This window comes from Pecten maximus, chromosome 2 (genome assembly GCF_902652985.1).
Source record: "Pecten maximus chromosome 2, xPecMax1.1, whole genome shotgun sequence".
Taxonomy (NCBI): domain Eukaryota; kingdom Metazoa; phylum Mollusca; class Bivalvia; order Pectinida; family Pectinidae; genus Pecten; species Pecten maximus.
In genome coordinates, this window is record NC_047016.1 from 11,582,853 (window position 1) to 11,610,140 (window position 27,288).

At 38.0% G+C, this 27,288-nt stretch overlaps 1 protein-coding gene across 4 annotated transcripts; it reads right to left on the reverse strand.

Moving 5' to 3' along the window:
* Positions 1-789: 789 nt before the first annotated feature.
* On the reverse strand, positions 790-27,051 carry LOC117317633. Of its 4 annotated transcripts, none has more exons than XM_033872499.1 (11): positions 26,947-27,051; positions 24,179-24,270; positions 21,109-21,458; positions 18,403-18,467; positions 14,623-14,679; positions 13,483-13,576; positions 12,582-12,619; positions 11,437-11,524; positions 7,480-7,566; positions 5,269-5,316; positions 790-4,132 (listed from the first exon to the last, which is right to left on the reverse strand). In XM_033872499.1, the coding sequence occupies exons 2-11, from the start codon at positions 24,255-24,257 to the stop codon at positions 3,965-3,967; spliced, it is 1,074 nt and encodes a 357-aa protein (XP_033728390.1). In that variant the 5' UTR covers positions 24,258-24,270; positions 26,947-27,051; the 3' UTR covers positions 790-3,964. The 4 variants fall into 4 exon arrangements, with proteins under 4 accessions (XP_033728390.1, XP_033728382.1, XP_033728398.1 ...); XM_033872491.1 differs by having other exon boundaries at positions 26,942-27,051; XM_033872507.1 differs by having other exon boundaries at positions 26,951-27,028.
* Between the last annotated feature and the right edge of the window lie 237 nt (positions 27,052-27,288).

The following is a 27,288-nucleotide window of genomic DNA, read 5'->3' on the forward strand; positions in this document are numbered from 1 at the left end:
AGAGACAATGGTACATACACTGTTGTATGGTGTAATTAGAGACAATGGTACATACACTGTTGTATTGTGTAATTAGAGACAATGGTACATACACTGTTGTATTGTGTAATTAGAGACAACGGTACATACACTGTTGTATTGTGTAATTAGACAATGGTACATACACTGTTGTATTGTGTAATTAGAGACAACGGTACATACACTGTTGTATTGTGTAATTAGACAATGGTACATACACTGTTGTATAGTGTAATTAGAGACAATGGTACATACACTGTTGTATAGTGTTATTAGAGACAATGGTACATACAATGTTGTATTGTGTAATTAGAGACAATGGTACATACAATGTTGTATGGTGTAATTAGAGACGATGGTACATACACTGTTGTATTGTGTAATTAGAGACAATGGTACATACACTGTTGTATGGTGTAATTAGAGACAATGGTACATACACTGTTGTATTGTGTAATTAGAGACAATGGTACATACACTGTTGTATTGTGTAATTAGAGACAATGGTACATACAATGTTGTATTGTGTAATTAGAGACAATGGTACATGCACTGTTGTATGGTGTAATTAGAAACAATGGTACATACACTGTTGTATTGTGTAATTAGACAATGGTACATACAATGTTGTATGGTGTAATTAGACGATGGTACATACACTGTTGTATGGTGTAATTAGAGACAACGGTACATACACTGTTGTATGGTGTAATTAGAGACAATGGTACATACACTGTTGTATGGTGTAATTAAAGACAAGGTACACAGCTGTAATAGAATAACATTTTATTAACATATCATTCAAAATCTAGAGTATAAGTATAAGTTAATATGTAGATATCACAGCTTTAAGGTTAAACAACAACCATGGATAAAACATGGCTGACCTATACAAAACAGCAACATCTAGTTATAGTAACTGGGATGAGTGAATTTTGATACTCAGCCTTTAAACAACAAAAATCTAGATGAGGTAATTAGACTTACCTACACACATGTTAATTATCCCCTAGCTAAGGGAGACAACTGGTGTGCATTAATGACCGATACAGTCTTTGATTGTCACAATAAAATCAGTTTGGAGCATCCTAGATATGTACGATAGTAAGGCCAGGTACATGGATATCTACACATATACAAACAATATCAAATGATAATAAATATACATAATAGTAGAAAATCATCATATTATATCAACATATTAGAGTGTAAAAATAACACACAATGTATCAGGTGGTAAGTATAATATTATATCAACATATTAGAATGTAACAAATAACAACACACAATGTATCAGGTGGTAACTATAATATCAATCACAAATTATCATTTTACAGTTGTGATAATATGTCTGGATTTCATTTCAAACAAGGATTAAAGTACATGTAATGCTAAAGCAATACATGTCCCCTACCAACCTCTGTTATAATAGAAACAGTGACCTTACCTTTGACCCAAAAACTCTGAAACTCTGACCTGATCTGTAGCTTCTCATACTGAAGCTACACACCAACTTACCCAACATACTTTGAAGCATGTCTGAGAAAAGTGTGGAAAACTGAATTGTGGATCAAGGTAAGGGCCCTAACTCTTGCAAAAATTATTCAAGCAGAATGAAAGTCAAGCTTGATCTGTAGCTACTCATACTAAAGTTACACACCAACTTTTACTAACATACCTTGAAGCATGGCTGGGAAAAGTGTGGAAAAAACGAAGTGGATGGACAGAAAGACTTGGGTAGAAACCTAAACTTGCTTAAAAACAAAATTAAAAACATAGAAAAATTAATAGTTTCAAAAAGTGCGGGAATCACTAACATGATTCATGACGTCATCTCTTTGTGACGTAAACATAACATAATAATTTAAGCGTGTTCTGTTGTTATCGGAGAACCTGCTTGAAAGCTAATGTCAAGTGAGTATTCTTGTCAAGGAAAAACAGCCGAATATTTCAGAAATACAGCAAAATAACCAATTTACCTATCTTCGCTACGATTGGAAAAATCAGCAAGTTCCAATGAAGTGAATACAAAGGTTTGCTATAATTGGTCAAAAACGAAAAAACTGCAATATCTTATACTTTCACTGCTCATCACTGCAAATTTATTTGTTTGATGGATTTCTATATTTCACTGGCAAAAATGCAATAATAACAAATCTTACCTGGACTGTATTATATGAACATGAACACAATACACTGTATGGTTGTATACACATTGATATTGTGTCAATGAACATGAACACAATACACTGTATGGTTGTATACACATTGATATTGTGTTATTGAACGTGAACACAATACACTGTATGGTTGTATACACATTGATATTGTGTTATTGAACATGAACACAATACACTGTATGGTTGTATACACATTGATATTGTGTCAATGAACATGAACACAATACACTGTATGGTTGTATACACATTACATTGTGTTACTGACAGATCTATACTATTAAGTCATTTGTAAAGGAGTATTACAGAGTAAAGACAGAGTATTATACAACAGAAAACTTCAGCTAAATCAGCAATAAAAATTGGAATAAATAAATATAAAACACAATTGTCTCAGTGTAAAAACACAAAAATATGTAGCTCTACAAACGTCTTATCAATTTAATGAAAACAGCAAGAGATCATTTTTCCAGAAATCAGAAATTACACAAATTTTAATTATAGATAGCTTAACATTTTGTACTCTTTACAGTTCTGTAGAATCGAATGCACAATTCAGCTATCTGAAAGACATGAATATCTTCTACAGACTCTAATGCCCTCCTACCTACCTTACCCCCTTTGATGTTATGTATATCACATGGTCCATATCACCTATTCCCTATATCTTTTTTTATCTTAACCCACTTCTTATTTTGATGATCAAATTATACTACCCATGTATGTTTATAATAAGGTAGTAAATGAATCACTATGGCGCTAAATGGCCACAGCCATCAATGGTCCGTTTAACCAAAGCAAACAACAAACAAAAGTACATGTACTTTATAGAATAATGGAGTGAGTAAATAATTGTTTTGCAGATATGTATGTTGATATATTATGTTGGCAAGCAGTTGTGAATGATATGTAAACTATAACCTTTGGGTGCTATGACTGAATCACTGATCAGGTAATATGTCTAATAATGACTTAAGATAATAGTAAATTAGGATACAACGCTAACACAATAACAAGTATATAACAAGAGGCCTATAGGGCCTGCATTGCTCACCTTGATATTTCAGTAATCATGGCAACATTTTAATTTGTGTTATATTACAATAATGTTCTTACATTTATTGCTGCCTCTCCTATCAACCCAAATGTAGACCAAATCCTGTGATTCTTCAAGAAGAAAGATTTTGAATTGCATTGGATTTTTTTGAGTATTTTCCACACTGGACCTCCTCTCTCCAGTCCCAAGGGAGCCACACCTGTTTCTACAATATTAGATCTTCTTTTCCTAAAAATGCTCCAGATCAAATTTCATTGAAATCCATCTAGTCCTTCAGGACAAGTAGCAATTTTAAAATAGAATAATTGATATCAATTTCCCCTATTGGGCCCCACCCCTCAGCCCCAGGGAAGCCTTCCTTTAACCACTTTAGATCTTCTTGGCCCAATGATGCTCTAGACTACATTTCATCAAATAATATTCAGTAATTCAGCACAGGAAGTGATTTAAAGGAAATGCTGACGGTTGACAACGATGGATCCTGCGTCATGACATAAGCTAACAACAAAAAACTCTAATAATTTATAACCCAAACTCATAACAAACATTTTTTTTCTGCTGAATACATGGTACACTGTTCCCCCTGGTGTAACTATCCAACACATCTCTAGTAACAAGACAGTTACAAATGGTTGAGGTGGGTATCATCTTCTGAACCAATATGTAGCAACTCTCCTGGTTCAGCATTATCACATTTGACCACCAGGATGAGTTATTTATATTTGGACCATTCAAACTTGCAGAACATTATTCCTAATAAAATAAAAGGCAGGTAAAGAACCCCAGCATACATGAACGGTTGTAGAGCTAAGTACTCTTCAGGTTTGTGATTATACTTCTGCCATTCATCTATCATACACCAGATGAGAATCATCACCCACTGTAAAAGAAAGATAACGATGTAATTATACATCACAGGTAAATCATCTCCTACTCTAAAGGAAAGCTAACAATGTAATTATATATTACAGGTAAATCATCACCCACTGTAAAGGAAAGCTAACAATGTAATTATATATTACAGGTAAATCATCTCCTACTCTAAAGGAAAGCTAACAATGTAATTATACATTACAGATAAATCATCTCCAACTCTAAAGGAAAGCTAACAATGTAATTACATATTACAGGTAAATCATCACTCACTGTAAAGGAAAGCTAACGATGTAATTATATATTACAGGTAAATCATCACTTACTGTAAAGGAAAGCTAACGATGTAATTATACATTACAGGTAAATCATCACCCACTGTAAAGGAAAGCTAACGATGTAATTATATATTACAGGTAAATCATCTCCCACTGTAAAGGAAAGCTAACAATGTAATTATACATTACAAGTACTTCATACATCTATTAAAGAAAAGGGTGCAAAATTAACAAATAATACTATAATAATAATAATATTAATTCTGAGTAAAATCAATAAACAGGACCTGGTGTAAGTATTGTACAAGGAGGATAGGACCTGGTGTAAGTACTGTACAAGGAGGATAGGACCTGGTGTAAGTACTGTACAAGGAGGATAGGACCTGGTGTAAGTACTGTACACGGAGGATAGGACCTGGTGTAAGTACTGTACTAGGAGGATAGGAACTGGTGTAAGTACTGTACAAGGAGGATAGGACCTGGTGTAAGTACTGTACAAGGAGGATTGGACCTGGTGTAAGTACTGTACAATGAGGATAGGACCTGGTGTAAGTACTGTACAAGGAGGATAGGACCTGGTGTAAGTACTGTACAAGGAGGATAGGACCTGGTGTAAGTACTGTACAAGGAGGATTGGACCTGGTGTAAGTACTGTACAATGAGGATAGGACCTGGTGTAAGTACTGTACAAGGAGGATAGGACCTGGTGTAAGTACTGTACAAGGAGGATAGGACCTGGTGTAAGTACTGTACAAGGAGGATTGGACCTGGTGTAAGTACTGTACAAGGAGGATTCATTCCAGGAAGCTGAAAATCAATGCCATGGTTACAGAGAATTCTTCACAGTATACATTACAGCACTTACCCATCCAAAAAACAAGGCAACAGCTCCCCCGATCAAACATGCTGTCATCTGGCAAAAAAACAACAAGAAAAAAATGAAATACTACAACTACAATATCTATAATAAACAAGTGCCCCATGGGCCAGAATTGACCACCTGCTACCCACTGATCCTTTTTATATTTAAACACAAGAGGCCCATGGGACTTGATGGTCACCTGAGTTTCGAAATATTTCAGTTGATTTAATTTACCATTTTTTTGCCCTACTCATCAGTCCAAGGGGTCAGTCAGGGCTAACATGTGCATACCATTATGCTGCCATCCCATGCTGATAATGTTAACCAAGTAAGAATGAATTCCAATAGAAATCCTACAAATGATAGTCAAAATGTGATTTCCCTATATAAATCATAGTAAAGTTAACCCCTCCAAAGGGGCAAACGTGGGACCCAGGGTCATAAATTTTACAATTTTGGTAAAGCACCTTAAAACCCTTTCATCTATGAAGAGTGTTTGATTCTACCTTATTAGGATCTTGAGAAGAAGATTTTAAAAATTTCAGCAATTTGACCATTTTTAGCCCCGCTCATCAGCCCCTGGGGGCCAGTCAGGGCCAATATGTGCATACCAACAAACTGTCATCTCATATTAATAATGTTAACCAAGTAAGAATGAATTTCAATATGAATTCAACAAATAATAGTCAAAAATGTGATTTCCCTACATAAACAATAGTAACGTTTACCCCCTCCCCAAGGGCAAACATGAGACCCCAGGGTCATGAAATTCACAATTTTGGTAAAGCACCTTAATACCTCTTCCATCTATGAAGTGTGTTTGATTCCTCCATATCTGAGAGTAAAGAAGAAGATTTTTGAAGTTTTAGTCAATTTGACCCTTTTTGGCCCCACTTCTCAGGCCCCTGGAGGGTGGGGACCATATAATTCATTTTGGTTGACCTTTAGCCATAGAAGCTTCCTGTCAAATTTCATTGAGTTTAGGTTAGCGGTTTTTGGAGAAGAAGTCGAAAATGTTAATTGTTTACGGATGCACGACAGACGACAGCGGACAAAAAGCGATTAGAATAGGTCACTTGAGACTTCCTCTCAGGTGACCTAATAAATAAGAACAAGTGTATCAGAGACCAGTTATAAGACCTAATGGCCTAGCAGCTATATAGACAGGTGTTTTTGTTTTGTTTTTTGTTTTTAATATTTTGGCCACTTTAACTATTTCAAGCTTAAATCATGTCAAGGTCATTCATTTAAACAAACTTGGAAGCCCTTCACCCCAGAATGTAACAGACCCCATTTCAAGTCCTTTGACCTCTTGGTTATTGAGAAGTTGATTAAAGAATTAAGCCTACTTGACCCCTGTGACCTTGAATATGGCTCAAGGTCAATTGTATTTGCAAACTCTTTCAGGCTTCATCCAATACATATGAGAGACCGGTGCCCTTTGGGCCAGGTGAGCTAAAAACTTATAATTTTTTGGCTGAGATGTTCATATGAGGAAGCAGTGCATGAAGTAAATCAAGTTGACTTGGCCAGACATATTGGAAAATGATATGCAGTAATTAATTGTCTATTTATAGAAACAAATGACCCTGACCTTAAACCAATTTAAGGACTTGAAAAACTAACACTTTCTGTCAGGAAGCACTATTATTGTGATGTTGGCATTTGACTTTCACATCTTAGAAACCTTTGTATTTACAACATATTTTTCTTGATATCTCGATGGTTGGAGGTATATCTTGGTTTTACTGATTTCTGGTAATGGAGTGGAATTCAAGTAATTGTTGAAAACCATTATATTGTGTCATGACATTTTGATATACATCGAGATTTGTGACATCACACATTGAATGATCTAATAAATATTGATAAATCTGGCAGTAGCTTATATCCTCTTTCCAGCAATGGCACATTTAACAGACTCAATGGGGCTCCTTATGGAGGTGTGAACATTGTCAATTTGACCATTACACATTAGCATGCTACAGTTGTTGGAAGGATATATGTTAACTTTCCATGCAATAAAATTCCGTTTGAACAATTTTGTGACTGAACTACCATTACTGAGAACTCTCAGTTAACTATCATTGAAATATTTCCACTTTAGGATTTGCCTTTCAGTTCCATGTATACAAGTCCATATTTTCCTGAATACTACAAAGTACATAGACATATTAACCAAATAGCTTCGCCCGTTCTATCATCCATACTTACTGAACTAAATATAGGAACTGACAATCCAAATAAAACGGCCACTGTCACAAATGTGAAGATCATTCCAGATATCAAAGTAAAGGCAATCTGAAAATGCAATCAAGGATATTATACAGAGTTATGTCCCTTGTCCTACTATAAAGTATAATGATAGGATTTTAGTTTGGTTGTTTTATATTATTTCACATCCTATTAACAGCCAGGGTCATTTAAGGACATGCCTGGTTTTGGAGGTGGAGGAAAGCCTGAGTACCCAGAGAAAAAACCACTGGCCTATGATAGGTAAGTGTCAATGTAATCAAGGATATTATACATAGTTATGTCCCTTGTCCTATTGTTATCATAGGTAAGTGTAAATGCAATCAAGGATACTATACAGAGTTATGTCCCCTGTCCTACTGTTATGATAGGTAAATGTCAATGTAAGCAACAAGTGTCAAAAAGAAAACAACAGAAATATAAAATCTCTCAATGCACTTGTCATAAAGTGCATTCTAAGAGCAATTAGATATGATCAGTAATGTGGCTATAGTACATTATAGTTTTCTTCTTTGCATAAAGTAATTAATCTATTAACATATCAATCAACAACAGGGATACCAGAGGGATCCTGGCATCCACCATTGAATTATCTTTATTGGTTCTATGTCAAACCGATCATCTCTCTACTTTCCCCCTCTTTCTTTTTTCCTCTTACTAATCTGATAACAAGAACAAGTGGATCCTACACATGAACTTTGAGAAATATCCTTTAAGTATTTTCAAGCAATAGTGATAATCTTCAATTCTCAAAAACCAAGATGGCTGGATGTCGGCTACTTTAATTTTCTAATCAACAAGAGGCCCATGGGCCTTTAATATAACGGTCACCTGAGTTTAAAAATATTTCTTTGATCCTCTTTGACCACGCCCATCAGCTACTTGGAGTCAGTTGGGCAAACATTTGTATACCAACAAACTGTATTCCAAAACAGCTAATTCTAACCAAGTTAGAAATAATAATGACAAAAGAAATCCAACAGATGATAGTCAAAAGTGTGATTTCCTTATATAAACTACAGTAAAGTTTTCCCCCTCCCCAGGGGCAAACGTGAGACCCCAGGGTAATGAAATTCACAATTGAAATCAAACAAAATCTTGAGACTCTTCCATTTATGAAGAATATTTGATTCTATCCTATTTGGGTTTTGAGAAGGAGATTTTTAAAGTTCAGTTAATTTGACCCTGCTCATTAGCCCTAGGGATCATCAGCCTGAACAACATGTGCACACCATCAAACTGTCATCTCATGCTGATAATGTTTAACAAATTAGAATGAATTCCAATAGAAATCAAACAAATGACAGTCAAAAATGTGATTTCCTTATATAAACAATAGTAAAGTTCATCCCTCTAGTACTTTTCAAGCAATAGGGATAACAACTTCAATTCTCAAAATCCAAGATGGTCGACCATTGGTTATTTTGTTTTTAAATCAAAAATCTAAATCTAATTGGTACATCTAGCAACTAAGGGGAACCTACATATGAAGTTTAAGGAATATCTATCCAATACTTTTCAAGCGATAGTGATAACGAACTTCAATTCTCAAAAGCCTAGATGGCTGACAGTCAGCCATTTTGTTTTTCTTTGGGCAAAACTAGGGACCAAAGGGAAGCTTCACCTTACAGACGGACAGGTGACAGATGGAAAACAGATGGCAATGACGAAGGACAATTTAAATAGCCAACCCTCTGATGATGCTTGGACTAAAAAATATGTTCATGCTAAGAAATACAAGAGACTCACAAAGGTCAATAGTTGTTTATAATACAGACTTACAAAGGTCAACAGTTCTTTATACTACCGACTCACAAAGGTCAAAAGGTGTTTATACTACAGACTCACAAAGGTCAACAGGTGTTTATACTACAAACTCACAAAGGTCAACAGTTGTTTATACTACAGGCTCACAAATGTCAACAGTTGTTTATTCTAGACTTATAAAGGTCAACAGTTGTTTATACTATAGACTCACAAAGGTCAAAAGGTGTTTATACTACAGACTCATAAAGGTCAACATTGTTTACACTACAGACTCACAAAGGTCAACAGGTGTTTATAATACAGACTCATCAAGGTCAAAAGGTGTTTATAATACAGACTCATCAAGGTCAAAAGGTGTTTATACTACAGACTCACAAAGGTCAATAGTTGTTTATAATACAAACTCACAAAGGTCAAAAGGTGTTTATACTACAGACTCATAAAGGTCAACATTGTTTACACTACAGACTCACAAAGGTCAACAGGTGTTTATAATACAGACTCATCAATGTCAAAAGGTGTTTATACTACAGACTCACAAAGGTCAATAGTTGTTTATAATACAAACTCACAAAGGTCAAAAGGTGTTTATACTACAGACTCATAAAGGTCAACATTGTTTACACTACAGACTCACAAAGGTCAACAGGTGTTTATAATACAGACTCATCAACGTCAAAAGGTGTTTATACTACAGACTCACAAAGGTCAATAGTTGTTTATAATACAAACTCACAAAGGGCAAAAGGTGTTTATACTACAGAGTCATAAAGGTCAACATTGTTTATACTACAGACTCACAAAGATCAACAGGTGTTTATAATACAAACTCACAAAGGTCAACAGTTGTTTATTCTACAGACTTATAAAGGTCAAAAGTTGTTTATACTACAGACTCACAAAGGTCAAAAGGTGTTTATACTACAGACTCACAAAAGTCAGTAGTTGTTTATAATACAAACTCACAAAGGTCAAAAGGTGTTTATACTACAGACTCACAAAGGTCAACAGTTGTTTATACTACCGACTCACAAAGGTCAAACGGTGTTTATACTACAGACTCACAAAGGTCAATAGTTGTTTATAATACAGACTCACAAAGGTCAAAAGGTGTTTATACTACAGACTCATAAAGGTCAACATTGTTTATACTACAGACTCACAAAGGTCAACAGGTGTTTATACTACAAACTCACAAAGGTCAACAGTTGTTTATTCTACAGACTTATAAAGGTCAACAGTTGTTTATACTACAGACTCACAAAGGTCAAAAGGTGTTTATACTACAGACTCGCAAAGGTCAACAGGTGTTAATAATACAGACTCACAAAGGTCAACAGTTGTTTATTCTACAGACTTATAAAGGTCAACAGTTGCTAATACTACAGACTCACAAAGGTCAACAGGTGTTTATACTACAGACTTATAAAGGTCAACAGTTGTTTATACTACAGACTTATAAAGGTCAACAGGTGTTTATTCTACAGACTTATAAAGGTCAACAGGTGTTTATACTACAGACTTATAAAGGTCAACAGGTGTTTATACTACAGACTTATAAAGGTCAACAGGTGTTTATACTACAAACTTATAAAGGTCATGATCAACAGGTGTTTATACTACAGACTCACAAAGGTCAACAGTTGTTTATTCTACAGACTTATAAAGGTCAACAGTTGCTAATACTACAGACTCACAAAGGTCAACAGGTGTTTATACTACAGACTTATAAAGGTCAACAGTTGTTTATACTACAGACTTATAAAGGTCAACAGGTGTTTATTCTACAGACTTATAAAGGTCAACAGGTGTTTATACTACAGACTTATAAAGGTCAACAGGTGTTTATACTACAGACTTATAAAGGTCAACAGGTGTTTATACTACAAACTTATAAAGGTCACGATCAACAGGTATTTATACTACAGACTCACAAAGGTCAACAGGTGTTTATACTACAGACTTATAAAGGTCATGATCAACAGGTGTTTATACTACAGACTCACAAAGGTCAACGGTTGTTTATACTACAGACTCTCAAAGGTCAACGGTTGTTTACAATACAGACCCATAAGGAACAGGATGATAATCAGTGATGGTTAGATTAATTCTACACACATAGGTCATATAAAACAATATAAATGTACTTACCTTTTTCTGGTAAAGAAATATCTGTACAACTAAACCATGGCCAGCTGTTATTCCATAAAAAACCAATGGAGCGATACTGCCAGTGAGACTGGAACAATCAATAAAAATCTTAATGAACATCGTAAATTTTGTGTTTATCAGGAAACTATATTTCAAAGGTCAATCTAGTGGAATTGCTAGTTGGTGGGCGGGAATCATTCACATAACATAAGATTTCCCAATGTAAATCTATACCAGTAACATTGATCCACAGCAATTTGACTGTGTAAGCGATCTTGGTCCCTTCCAATCTGTACCCACCATAAATATGGTATTGTAACAGAAATGTCCTTTAAAATGTCTTTTAAATCACTTAGACATGAAAATATTGTTCAGCACCTAAGTTACATATGAACACTACTGCCATATAGATTCAAAGCTACTGTGACCCAGAACTGTCTCCAAAACTTCAAGATAAGGCCTGCTAAAAACATTTAGAATTCTAACAAACATTTTTCATATTACATTGCAGGCCCAAAATATATGAAAAATAAGGTATATTGATATCACTAAAGAACTAGAAAATGTCTAAGACATTAATGGTAATGCTCCTATACAAAGGACTTCAACCTTGACCAATGACCACCAGAATGTGATTAGGTGCAAAAGGGTTCAAAGATGAACTTTGACCCTTAAACCATGACCAATGACCACCAGAATGTGATTAGGTGCAAAGGGCTCAAAGGTGAACTTTGACCCTTTAACCTTGACCAATGAACACCAAAATGTGATAAGGTGCAAAAGGGTTCAAAGGTGAACCTTGACTAATGACCATCAGAAAGTGATTAGGTGTAGAATTTAATGTTATGATACACATACTATGGCATAAATATGGGTTTTGAAGATATGACACTGGTGTGGACAAACGTGTCCCATACAAAGGGGGTCAAAGGTGAACCTTTAATTGTCCTTGACCATTGGCCACCAGAATATGATCAGGTGCAGAACTTAGTTTTATGAAACTATGGTGTAAACCCAAGCTGTCTGACACAGGACGGGATGTTATATGGACATGTGTATACTATACGTCCGTCCATATAAGTACATAGGCACAAAAAGTTAAGGATCTCCATTACAGCAAATGTATAAATAATTCATATACTGACCAGGCCAGGGCCATAACAGCAAAGCTCAGAATCAGGTTCTGAAAGACAGAAAAATACGAAAACTTAAATTTAATTATGATGCGTGAATATCAGCTGGTTTTACATAAACAGACCTTAGGCAGTATTTGAGTTAAGTAAGTCCCTAGGGGTGGGGAAAGACCCCAGGGCCTATTTTTTACGGGTGGGGAAAGACCCCAGGGCCTATTTTTTACGGGTGGGGAAAGACCCCGGGGCCTATTTTTTACATCATGATGTGTGTTTATCTCTTTATGCCCTACAATGCTATATATCGTTATAGAGTAGGAATCCAAAAAGTTTAAAAAAAAAAAGAAAAAAAGATTGAAAGCATGGTATCGTCCCCAGCACCCCTCTGTTGGTATGAAAGCATGGTATCATCCCCAACACCCCTCTGTTGGTATGAAAGCATGGTATCATCCCCAGCACCCCTCTGTTGGTATGAAAGCATGGTATCGTCCCAACACCCCTCTGTTGGTATGAAAGCATGATATCATCCCCAGCACCCCACTATTGGTTAAAATCTATAAAGCACTCTTTGACAAGTAGTGATGAAGGTTTTATCTGCATTTCCCATATGAGGCCCTGGTCCTGTGTGTGCAATATCTGTTCCCTTCCCCAAAGAATGTTTCTGAGCAAATTTGGTTAAAATTTATTCAGCAATTTATTACTTGTAGAGATTTAAAGGAAATGTTGACAGACAACGGACAGACAACGGACAGACACAGAAGGACGACGGACAGACAACAGACTGACAACGGACTGACAACAGGGACAGGTGAGCTAATAATGGACAATTCCACAACATGGAATACATATCAAAATAATTTGAAATATGTATATTATAACTGAACCCAAATTATCAGGAACCAGATCTTATACTTACAAAAACAATCATGAAGATAATAGCGGCAGGTTTGTGTTTTTTCCTTATCTCTGTCATCGTCCAGGTGAAGAAAATGGAAGCAATCATTAAACCTCTGTATACAGAACAATGGTCGCTATCATTAAACCTCTGTATACAGAACAATGTTCGCTATCATTAAACCTCTGTATACAAAACAATGGTTGCTAGTATTCTTAATAGATCAATTACCAAATGTTTTTGTGTGTTTGCATTTTATTAGACAGTGTGAAATGTTCACATTTTAAAATTGATAAAAAATAAGCCTAACGAACCAATGAAATTTTAAGTTATTGTACAACATACACACTTGTGAATTTCCCCAAAACTTCACACATAATGTGTGATCTAGTATCCATTCAGTTCAGGATTACCCCAAATGTTAATGTTTATGGAATAACTTAAAACAGGCTGGGGTATTCCCACTAGTTTTGCTTGTCCCAACTGACCTGAGAGGAAAGATATTTTGACGCTGACAATACATGTAGTTTAAAAAATCTTACAGTAAGTAAGAGTTCTTGAAATGTAAAAAAACCCAGAGATTTTCAAAATTCTGCAGAATATCCTTTTAATCTATGGCATGTAAAGTAAAAATGAACATATATAGCAGTAAAAGAATGAGTCGGTTTCAGAGTGTGGACTGGCGAAGAAAAGAAAATTTACAGGGTTTCAAAGTGACCAATAGGCAGATTTCTGACCTGTCAATACCCTGATGAGTAAATGATCAATAATAACACCTTCCCAGCCAAGGGAGATAATTACATAATTTATTTCTTTGTCACCTTGAAGAAAGGTTGATCTGTTTTGACAAACAAAGGATCGAACATCTGACCTGTGGCAAGCCGTTCATATGGCTCACTGCACACTTAGAAAGTTTAAACACAGGTGACTGTTCGCTAACATAGGGTCAATCAACGTTAATTAGTTGTCATTGGGACTGTCAAAAGTGGTCATAATACGAAATAGCAGGGTTCATATTACTGAAGAGACCAATACAAAGACATAGACAAATAATGGGACTGGAAAAGTGCTCACATGTACAGTTTTAAATAAGTACTTTACAGTATATATTCACAGTACCTACTGATAACTATAAAGTATACCAAACAATTTGTTACGTACATGATCAATCCCCTGTAGGTATCAGGATCTGATGCTATCTTGTCCCTCAAGTATTCACTGAAAAAGAAAACAGCCTATAACCTACCTGATAACAAGGTAAAACCATGGTATCATTTCCCCATCCTACCCCACCCCAGCACCCCTCTGTTGGTATGAAAGCATGGTATCGTCCCCAGCACCCCAATGTTGGTATGAAAGCATGGTATCGTCCCCAGCACCCCAATGTTGGTATGAAAGCATGGTATCGTCCCCAGCACCCCTCTGTTGGTATGAAAGCATGATATCATCCCCAGCACCCCTCTGTTGGTATGAAAGTATGGTATCGTCCCCAGCACCCCACTGTTGGTATCGTCCCCAGCACCCCAATGTTGGTATGAAAGCATGGTATCGTCCCCAGCACCCCTCTGTTGGTATGAAAGCATGATATCATCCCCAGCACCCCTCTGTTGGTATGAAAGTATGGTATCGTCCCCAGCACCCCTCTGTTGGTATGAAAGCATGGTATCGTCCCCAGCACCCCTCTGTTGGTATGAAAGCATGGTATCATCCCCAGCACCCCTCTGTTGGTATGAAAGCATGGTATCGTCCCCAGCACCCCTCTGTTGGTATGAAAGCATGGTATCGTCCCAACACCCCTCTGTTGGTATCGTCCCCAGCACCCCTCTGTTGGTATGAAAGCATGGTATCATCCCCAACACCCCTCTGTTGGTATGAAAGCATGGTATCGTCCCCAACACCCCTCTGTTGGTATGAAAGTATGGTATCGTCCCCAACACCCCTCTGTTGGTATGAAAGCATGGTATCATCCCCAACACCCCTTTGTTGGTATGAAAGTATGGTATCGTCCCCAGCACCCCTCTGTTGGTATGAAAGCATGGTATCATCCCCAGCACCCCTCTGTTGGTATGAAAGCATGGTATCGTCCCCAGCACCCCTCTGTTGGTATGAAAGCATGGTATCATCCCCAGCACCCCTCTGTTGGTATGAAAGCATGATATCATCCCCAGCACCCCTCTGTTGGTATGAAAGCATGGTATCGTCCCCAGCACCCCTCTGTTGGTATGAAAGCATGATATCATCTCCAGCACCCCTCTGTTGGTATGAAAGCATGATATCATCTCCAGCACCCCTCTGTTGGTATGAAAGCATGGTATCGTCCCCAGCACCCCAATGTTGGTATGAAAGCATGGTATCGTCCCCAGCACCCCAATGTTGGTATGAAAGCATGGTATCGTCCCCAGCACCCCTCTGTTGGTATGAAAGCATGATATCATCCCCAGCACCCCTCTGTTGGTATGAAAGTATGGTATCGTCCCCAGCACCCCACTGTTGGTATCGTCCCCAGCACCCCAATGTTGGTATGAAAGCATGGTATCGTCCCCAGCACCCCTCTGTTGGTATGAAAGCATGATATCATCCCCAGCACCCCTCTGTTGGTATGAAAGTATGGTATCGTCCCCAGCACCCCTCTGTTGGTATGAAAGCATGGTATCGTCCCCAGCACCCCTCTGTTGGTATGAAAGCATGATATCATCCCCAGCACCCCTCTGTTGGTATGAAAGCATGGTATCGTCCCCAGCACCCCTCTGTTGGTATGAAAGCATGGTATCGTCCCAACACCCCTCTGTTGGTATCGTCCCCAGCACCCCTCTGTTGGTATGAAAGCATGGTATCATCCCCAACACCCCTCTGTTGGTATGAAAGCATGGTATCGTCCCCAACACCCCTCTGTTGGTATGAAAGTATGGTATCGTCCCCAACACCCCTCTGTTGGTATGAAAGCATGGTATCATCCCCAACACCCCTCTGTTGGTATGAAAGTATGGTATCGTCCCCAGCACCCCTCTGTTGGTATGAAAGCATGGTATCATCCCCAGCACCCCTCTGTTGGTATGAAAGCATGGTATCGTCCCCAGCACCCCTCTGTTGGTATGAAAGCATGGTATCATCCCCAGCACCCCTCTGTTGGTATGAAAGCATGATATCATCCCCAGCACCCCTCTGTTGGTATGAAAGCATGGTATCGTCCCCAGCACCCCTCTGTTGGTATGAAAGCATGATATCATCTCCAGCACCCCTCTGTTGGTATGAAAGCATGATATCATCTCCAGCACCCCTCTGTTGGTATGAAAGCATGGTATCATCCCCAACACCCCTCTGTTGGTATGAAAGCATGGTATCATCCCCAACACCCCTCTGTTGGTATGAAAGCATGGTATCGTCCCCAACACCCCTCTGTTGGTATGAAAGCATGGTATCGTCCCCAGCACCCCAATGTTGGTATGAAAGCATGGTATCGTCCCTAGCACCCCTCTGTTGGTATGAAAGCATGATATCATCCCCAGCACCCCTCTGTTGGTATGAAAGTATGGTATCGTCCCCAGCACCCCACTGTTGGTATCGTCCCCAGCACCCCACTGTTGGTATCATCCCCAACACCCCTCTGTTGGTATGAAAGTATGGTATCATCCCCAACACCCCTTTGTTGGTATGAAAGCATGGTATCATCCCCAACACCCCTTTGTTGGTATGAAAGCATGGTATCGTCCCCAGCACCCCTCTGTTGGTATGAAAGCATGGTATCGTCCCCAACACCCCTCTGTTGGTATGAAAGCATGATATCGTCCCCAGCACCCCTCTGTTGGTATGAAAGCATGGTATCGTCCCCAGCACCCCTCTGTTGGTATGAAAGCATGGTATCGTTCCCAGCACCCCTCTGTTGGTATGAAAGCATGGTATCGTCCCCAGCACCCCTCTGTTGGTATGAAAGCATGGTATCGTCCCCAGCACCCCTCTGTTGGTATGAAAGTATGGTATCGTCCCCAGCACCCCTCTGTTGGTATGAAAGTATGGTATCGTCCCCAGCACCCCTCTGTTGGTATGAAAGTATGGTATCGTCCCCAGCACCCCTCTGTTGGTATGAAAGCATGATATCGTCCCCAGCACCCCTCTGTTGGTATGAAAGTATGGTATAGTCCCCAGCACCCCTCTGTTGGTATGAAAGTATGGTATCGTCCCCAGCACCCCTCTGTTGGTATGAAGGTATGGTATAGTCCCCAGCACCCCTCTGTTGGTATGAAAGTATGGTATCGTCCCCAACACCCCTCTGTTGGTATGAAAGCATGGTATCGTCCCCAGCACCCCTCTGTTGGTATGAAAGCATGGTATCGTCCCCAGCACCCCTCTGTTGGTATGAAAGCATGATATCATCCCCAACACCCCTCTGTTGGTATGAAAGCATGGTATCCTCCCCAACACCCCACTGTTGGTATGAAAGCATGGTATCGTCCCCAACACCCCTCTGTTGGTATGAAAGCATGATATCATCCCCAATACCCCTCTGTTGGTATGAAAGTATGGTATCATCAGTTGGGGCAAATGTGTGAACACCATCCCGTACTGATAGCTCTAACCAAGTTTGAATCATTTCATATTCAAATTAGACAACTGATTCTCAAATGTGTGTGTTTTGGGCTGTGGTATCTTCATCTTTATTTCCTTGTGAGAGCGTGAAACTGATGTCAACTTTATAATTCTACCTAACTGAAGCATATATGCTTCTGAAGACATCCAGTAGGACATCTCAGCCAGTCGCATTATACTGACAATGGGTGAGCCGGTTATCCAACTCCCAAAATGCTGAGCGCCAAGCAGGAGTAGCAACTACCATTTTAAAAGGTTATGGTATGTCTCGGCCAGAGGACAGCACCCCAATTCTTCCTCAAAGGGCTGAGCATTCCTCTAGGCAAGTTACTGTATTACAGAGAATTACTGACTTACTTGCTGTAGATTCCACCTCCAATGGCCAGGATACAACAAGCCTGCACCACCAGTACCAGGTACATCTACAACAAAGAACATCCAACTGTAACTGACAGAAATTGGCGCCCGTCATTCAATGATCTTTATTACCATATTTGACCTAATAAGCACACCTGCTTCTATAAGTGCTGCCCCACCTTTTTACAGGGAATAAGGATGAGTGTGCAAATTGAAACAAATTGAAGTTCCTTATATTAATTACTGCACTGATATGCTAATGGAATCTTCCATATTTTAACCAAAGACTCTGGATTTTTTTTCTACATGAAAATATATGTAAATGGAAACAAGATGTTATTTTTTCAACCAAAATTTCAAATGGAAACTTTTCCTGACCATCTGAAGATGTTGGGCTAAAAATAGGTCAATGTCATTTGAAAACAGAAAGTTCTTGACATATTTGACCTCTGTGACCTGTGTCAAGTCATTCATAAAACGAAACTTTATTGTACCTCATGGCCAAATGTTTTTGTAGAAGTTAAACTTTGATGGATAGATGAAGGACATCCACTCCTGCATCATGCAATGATATAAGCTAACTGGCACTAATTGTAGGATACACGAGTTAAAAATGCTAAAAATGCTAAAAGATTAATGACAAACTCTCATTATATCTAATGCAACTAAAATGTACTAAATATACCTTAAAATAGGCATTTCTTTTAAAGACATCTGTTTATTTTGAAATGTTCCAGTTTATATCAATGTGTTACAGCTGTATGGTGGGGTAGAACTGGAGAATCAGTTTGTAACAGCTGTATGGTGGGGTAGAACTGGAGAATCAGTTTGTAACAGCTGTATGGTGGGGTAGAACTGGAGAATCAGTTTGTTACAGCTGTATGGTGGGGTAGAACTGGAGAATCAGTTTGTAATGTGTTACACCTGTATGGTGGGGTAGAACTGGAGAATCAGTTTGTTACAGCTGTATGGTGGGGTAGAACTGGAGAATCAGTTTGTAACATATAATATCAATGTGTTACAGCTGTATGGTGGGGTAGAACTGGAGAATCAGTTTGTTACAGCTGTATGGTGGGGTAGAACTGGAGAATCAGTTTGTTACAGCTGTATGGTGGGGTAGAACTGGAGAATCAGTTTGTTACAGCTGTATGGTGGGGTAGAACTGGAGAATCAGTTTGTAACATATATATATATAATGTCAATGTGTTACAGCTGTATGGTGGGGTAGAACTGGAGAATCGGTTTGTAACATATAATATCAATGTGTTACAGCTGTATGGTGGGGTAGAACTGGAGAATCAATGTGTCACAGCTGTATGGTGGAGTAGAACTGGAGAATCGGTTTGTAACATATATATATATATAATGTCAATGTGTTACAGCTGTATGGTGGGGTAGAACTGGAGAATCGGTTTGTAACAGCTGTACGGTGGGGTAGAACTGGAGAATCAGTTTGTTACAGCTGTATGGTGGAGTAGAACTGGAGAATCAGTTTGTCACAGCTGTATGGTGGAGTAGAACTGGAGAATCAGTTTGTTACAGCTGTATGGTGGAGTAGAACTGGAGAATCAGTTTGTAATGTGTTACAGCTGTATGATGGGGTAGAACAGGAGAATAAGTTTGTAATGTGTTACAGCTGTATGATGGGGTAGAACAGGAGAATCAGTTTGTAATGTGTTACAGCTGTATGGTGGGGTAGAACAGTAGAATCAGTTTGTAATGTGTTACAGCTGTATGGTGGGGTAGAACAGGAGAATCAGTTTGTAATGTGTTACAGCTGTATGGTGGGGTAGAACTGGAGAATCAGTTTGTTACAGCTGTATGGTGGGGTAGAACTGGAGAATCAGTTTGTAACATATAATATCAATGTGTTACAGCTGTATGGTGGGGTAGAACTGGAGAATCAGTTTGTAACATATAATATCAATGTGTTACAGCTGTATGGTGGGGTAGAACTGGAGAATCAGTTTGTTACAGCTGTATGGTGGGATAGAACAGGAGAATCAGTTTGTTACAGCTGTATGGTGGGGTAGAACTGGAGAATCAGTTTGTAACATATAATATCAATGTGTTACAGCTGTATGGTGGGGTAGAACTTGAGAATCAGTTTGTTACAGCTGTATGGTGGGGTAGAACTGGAGAATCAGTTTGTAACATATAATGTCAGTGTGTTACAGCTGTATGGTGGGGTAGAACTTGAGAATCAGTTTGTCACAGCTGTATGGTGGGGTAGAACTTGAGAATCAGTTTGTTACAGCTGTATGGTGGGGTAGAACTGGAGAATCAGTTTGTCACAGCTGTATGGTGGGGTAGAACTGGAGAATCAGTTTGTTACAGCTGTATGGTGGGGTAGAACTGGAGAATCAGTTTGTCACAGCTGTATGGTGGGGTAGAACTGGAGAATCAGTTTGTTACAGCTGTATGGTGGGGTAGAACTGGAGAATCAGTGTGTCACAGCTGTATGGTGGGGTAGAACTGGAGAATCAGTTTGTAACATATAATATCAATGTGTTACAGGTGTATGGTGGAGTAGAAGTGGAGAATCAGTTTGTAACATATAATATCAATGTGTTAATTACAGCTGTATGGTGGGGTAGAACTGGAGAATCAGTTTGTAACATATAATGTCAATGTGTTACAGCTGTATGGTGGGGTAGAACTGGAGAATCAGTTTGTAACATATTTTGTCTATAAACAAGGACTCACACGATGGAAAAATCCACGACGAGCTTCTTTGTCATCGAGGGTTAATGGTCTTCGGGCATTTTGGTTCCTTGACTGGCTGACTTGGTTCGGACGTGAGGCTGGGGTTGGATTTGAAGCAGGGGTAGAGTTGGAATTAGGGGTTGGATTTGCAGTTGGTTTGGGAGTTTTTGGTTTTGGAGGAATTGGACCTGCTTGGCTTGAACTGGGTGCAGAAGGTGGTTGAATCACAAAGATTCCAGGTTGAGCGGCTGCACCCTCAGTTGACGGGCCAGCTAAAGGAGGAGGCAGAGTTTCTACTGATGGTAAATCAGATGCGTAATTGTCAAAGACATATGGAGGTGGCACATCACCTATTGAAATAAACAAAATCAGTCTTACTAAAGCTTCACAAGCACGTTTAATACTGATGAAGTGAAGGACTGTTATACTGTATACATCATATGATAGTCACTGTGGTGTGTTATATGATACTGTGAGGTGTTATATGATACTGTGAGGTGTTATATGATACTGTGAGGTGTTATATGATACTGTGGTGTGTTATATGATACTGTGAGGTGTTATATGATACTGTGAGGTGTTATATGATACTGTGAGGTGTTATATGATACTGTGGTGTGTTATATGATACTGTGAGGTGTTATATGATACTGTGAGGTGTTATATGATACCGTGATGTGTTATATGATACTGTGGTGTGTTACATGATACTGTGGTGTGTTATATGATACTGTGGTGTGTTATATGATACTGTGAGGTGTTATATGATACTGTGAGGTGTTATATGACACTGTGGTGTGTTATATGATACTGTGGTGTGTTATATGATACTGTGAGGTGTTATATGATACTGTGAGGTGTTATATGATACTGTGGTGTGTTATATGATACTGTGAGGTGTTATATGATACTGTGGTGTGTTATATGATACTGTGAGGTGTTATATGATACTGTGGTGTGTTATATGATACTGTGAGGTGTTATATGATACTGTGAGGTGTTATATGATACCGTGATGTGTTATATGATACTGTGGTGTGTTACATGATACTGTGGTGTGTTATATGATACTGTGGTGTGTTATATGATACTGTGAGGTGTTATATGATACTGTGAGGTGTTATATGATACTGTGGTGTGTTATATGATACTGTGGTGTGTTATATGATACTGTGAGGTGTTATATGATACTGTGAGGTGTTATATGATACTGTGGTGTGTTATATGATACTGTGAGGTGTTATATGATACTGTGAGGTGTTATATGATACTGTGATGTGTTACTGTATATGATACTGTGATGTGTTATATGATACTGTGAGGTGTTATATGATACTGTGAGGTGTTATATGATACTGTGAGGTGTTATATGATACTGTGGTGTGTTATATGATACTGTGAGGTGTTATATGATACGGTGGGGTGTTATATGATACGGTGGTGTGTTATATGATACTGTGGTGTGTTATATGATACTGTGGTGTGTTATATGATACTGTGATGTGTTATATGATACTGTGGTGTGTTATATGATACTGTGAGGTGTTATATGATACTGTGAGGTGTTATATGATACTGTGAGGTGTTATATGATACGGTGGTGTGTTATATGATACCGTGGTGTGTTATATATGATACGGTGGGGTGTTATATGATACTGTGGTGTGTTATATGATACTGTGGTGTGTTATATGATACTGTGATGTGTTATATGATACTGTGAGGTGTTATATGATACGGTGGTGTGTTATATGATACGTGGGTGTATTTATACTGTGGTGTGTTATATGATACTGTGGTGTGTTAATGATACTGTGTGTGTTATATGATACTGTGGTGTGTTATATGATACTGTGATGTGTTATATGATACTGTGAGGGTGTTATATGATACGGTGTGTGTTATATGATACTGTGATGTGTTATATGATACTGTGAGGTGTTATATGATACTGTGAGTGTTTATATGATACCGTGATGTATACCGTGATGTGTTATATGATACTGTGATGTGTTATATGATACTGTGAGGTGTTATATGTGTATACTGTGGTGTTATTGATACTGTGAGGTGGTTATATGATACTGTGGTGTGTTAGTATTGTTATATGATACTGTGGTGTGTTATATGATACTGTGGTGTGTTATATGATACCGTGGTGTGTTATATGATACTGTGAGGTGTTATATGATACCGTGGTGTGTTATATGATACGGTGGTGTGTTATATGATACTGTGAGGTGTTTTATGATACTGTGGTGTGTTATATGATACTGTGAGGTGTTATATGATACTGTGAGGTGTTATATGATACTGTGAGGTGTTATATGATACTGTGGTGTGTTATATGATACTGTGAGGTGTTATATGATACTGTGGTGTGTTATATGATACTGTGAGGTGTTATATGATACTGTGGTGTGTTATATGATACTGTGAGGTGTTATATGATACTGTGAGGTGTTATATGATACTGTGAGGTGTTATATGATACTGTGGTGTGTTATATGATACTGTGGTGTGTTATATGATACTGTGAGGTGTTATATGATACTGTGGTGTGTTATATGATACTGTGAGGTGTTATATGATACTGTGATGTGTTATATGATATTGTGAGGTGTTATATGATACTGTGAGGTGTTATATGATACTGTGGTGTGTTATATGATACTGTGGTGTGTTATATGATACTGTGGTGTGTTATATGATACGGTGGGGTGTTATATGATACCGTGGTGTGTTATATGATAAGGTGGTGTGTTATATGATACAGTGGTGTGTTATATGATACTGTGGTGTGTTATATGATACTGTGGTGTGTTATATGATACTGTGGTGTGTTATATGATACTGTGGTGTGTTATATGATACTGTGAGGTGTTATATGATACTGTGGTGTGTTATATGATACTGTGGTGTGTTACATGATACTGTGAGGTGTTATATGATACCGTGATGTTTTATATGATACTGTGGTGTGTTATATGATACTGTGAGGTGTTATATGATACTGTGGTGTGTTATATGATACCGTGATGTATACCGTGATGTGTTATATGATACTCACTATGAGTCACTTGGTAATAAATCCCTGAATTTATTGCTTCCTCATAAGAAGGTGGTGGTGCTGAGGGATTGCTGGCCATTGTGTTAACGCGTCTGCAACACAAAGCAAAAGGTATATAACTTAAAATTCCACAGAAATTTCTATCATATACATGTAAATATATTCACAATGTAGCTATTGTAATGAACTGTGGAAGGAACTTATTGATATTAATTAAAGTATATATATCAACTAGAACTGTCATCCGGGGCCAACTCATACTTGAATATACTCATATTTATATGACAAGTACTAATTTTAATGGGAAACCATTACAGAAGTCCCAACGCCTTCCATATTCCCAAAGATGCAAATGTGGTCTCTATGCATAATACTAGATTTCAGCTGGATACAGTTCACCTGTACCTACTGATAACATGGTGACAATACAGACTTAAAAACTGTACATGACGTAGTCTGTGGTGAAAATAAGAAAAAACAAACCCAGAAAATACAAAACTTCAAGTTCACAGGGAAAAATCTCTGTCAAAAAGGGGCAACAACTGGCAATTAAACTTGATTTGAAACACTTTATTAAAATGCCAAGTTTATATCATTGATACATGATAGGGTGAGAGGGATTATAACTTGGGAGAGATGGAGAGTAACCTTATAACTCCCCTTTCCATCCCAGCTAACAGCTGAAAAGTTCTACAGGTGCAAGGATCACCAGTGGGGAGATAAAAGACTTGTTTTCTGTGAGACCTCACTTTTATGTACAGATTACATGATCAAATGTTATAAGGAGAAATGCTTACCAGGTATTATATGATATCCTGGAATATTATTTCTACTATCTTAGCATTAAATACTTGTATATTATTATCATGTTTGGTTTCCATCAGATGAACAGTGTAAATATGTTTTGTCTAATATATATATAAGGGCTATTAATGTATGCTGACTCAGAGGTAGGTAGGTATCTAACCATATAGAGGTTACACAATCAGTGGGTTGTAATGTTGGATATGGAATTCGAGGAAGTTATTTTTTTTAAGTTACAAAAGACACTAACTTTAGTGAGTGTCCTTTGTAACTTTTAAAAAATGACTGATGAGTGTGAAATAAAATCATGCGTTGTGTACATGACCTGTTTCTCCAACAAAAATATCAACTTGATCAAAAGGGTAACATGGCCAAGTCTTATTTCGCCTATGCAAATAAGGTGTATAGGTGACGGCCAGGGCCCGGTGATGTGACGTCATTGATTATTGATGACGTCAATAACAATTGCAGCTTGGGTCAAAGTTCCAATTCTTGACCGATCATTCAAATTCTTGACCAATCAATGGACCAGCAGGTTATATTCCATATATGTGGAAAGTTATACATGTATATCTATCTAACAGTCAGCACATTTATACAATGGCTTGAGAATGGATATATATATCAACAGTGTATTGTGGTAGATATATATATATAACCAACAACATTATTGATAATTGTCACAAGTCAGATCAACACACAAAAATGCAATAAATCACAATGATTGTGATAATAATACATTGTCAACGTAAATGGAACAAACTCTGATCGGGACCAGCAATGCAGTTTGTGGTGTACTCCAAGGTAGCTTACTTGGACCTCTCCTACAGTTCATTATATCTATATTAATGATTAGCCAGTTATTGTCAACTCTAGCTGAATGCAAGCTTATTTTTACATGCCAATGATCGATGGTTTAATATTATTTTCACACAGAGATTCTCTGGTTATGTCCTAAGAATTATCAAAATTTTTAGAATTTAGTCACGACTGGCCGATCGGTAATAAATTATCTCTTCACTTGAGTATAATGGAGGGTATATCCTTTTTAGGAAAAGTAAGCAATTTTATCCTTTTTGAAAACTCCTTTGCCATATGGTGGGCCAGTACTTAGAGCTAGTATTAATCTATGCGACAGGAAGAAAACTTGAAGTAAAATATCTTGCGTGTCTTAATGGATAAATACTTTTCTGAACAAACTGTGAAAAACATCCAGAAAGTTAATCTAATTAAGATTGGATAGGGTATAGGAACAATGGCTGGCTTTCATTCTGTACTATTCCAATGTCACTTTGACTATAAATGTACTTTGGTTTGGTTTATTTTGTTTAATGTCCTATTAACAGCCAGGGTAATTCAAGGACGTGCCAGGTTTTGGAGATGGAGGAAAGCCGAAGTACCCAGAGAAAAACCACTGGCCTACGGTCAGTATGTACCAGGCAGCTGCTCTGCATGCGAACTTGCAACCAAGAGGTAGAGAGCTAGTGATAAAGTGTCGGGACATCGTTGAACCACTCGGCCTCTGTGGCCCATCTACATTTATGCACGTACATCAGATATCTTGGTCTGAATTAAGGACTTGTAATTACTTTCCCAGAAGCAAATAAATTCTATTTTTGCAATTGTAGGATGTTTCTTGGCTCAATAAAAGCAACTTGGACAAACATTAGTGATTTTGGCTGGCTATTTTTAGCAACAATTTAGCTATACTTCTCCAACCTGATTATAGCCAAACTGGGAATTGAGGTACTGATACAGACAGATCACAAATTACTCAAACTAAGGAATCGATCCCGATGGACCTCGCACTCTAGACGGACATTCCAACCATTTGAAGCCTAACGTGTTACAGTACGCACAACGAGGAAATCAAGGAATATTTCCTTGTTCGGCGACTAGAACAACGTAATGAAATTTCGTTATTTTTTAACTTTTCAGCTTAACATAATTAGATGATACCTTACTAACACACAAGTACAGCTCCAGTAACCAGTTGCTGTATCTTCGTTGCTTCGTTGTTTGTTAGGCCTACCAACCTAGTCAACTAATCGGGTATTTCGCAATGAAAGTCTATCCCAGTCTGAACCAATCAAAATTCGTGTATTTTTAGTTTGGGGCATCGCCAACCATCGGAACACGTCGCGGTTTTTCATCCGTCTGGACTTGTTAAGGCACCCGTTATGTAATTATTCTATAAATAACTCTTAACAGACCGTATTCTCAACTCGATGACAATTAATAAAATATCACAAACAGAAATGGCTACTGACCTGGAGTTGAGTTATGTTATCCCTGATTAATTCCGC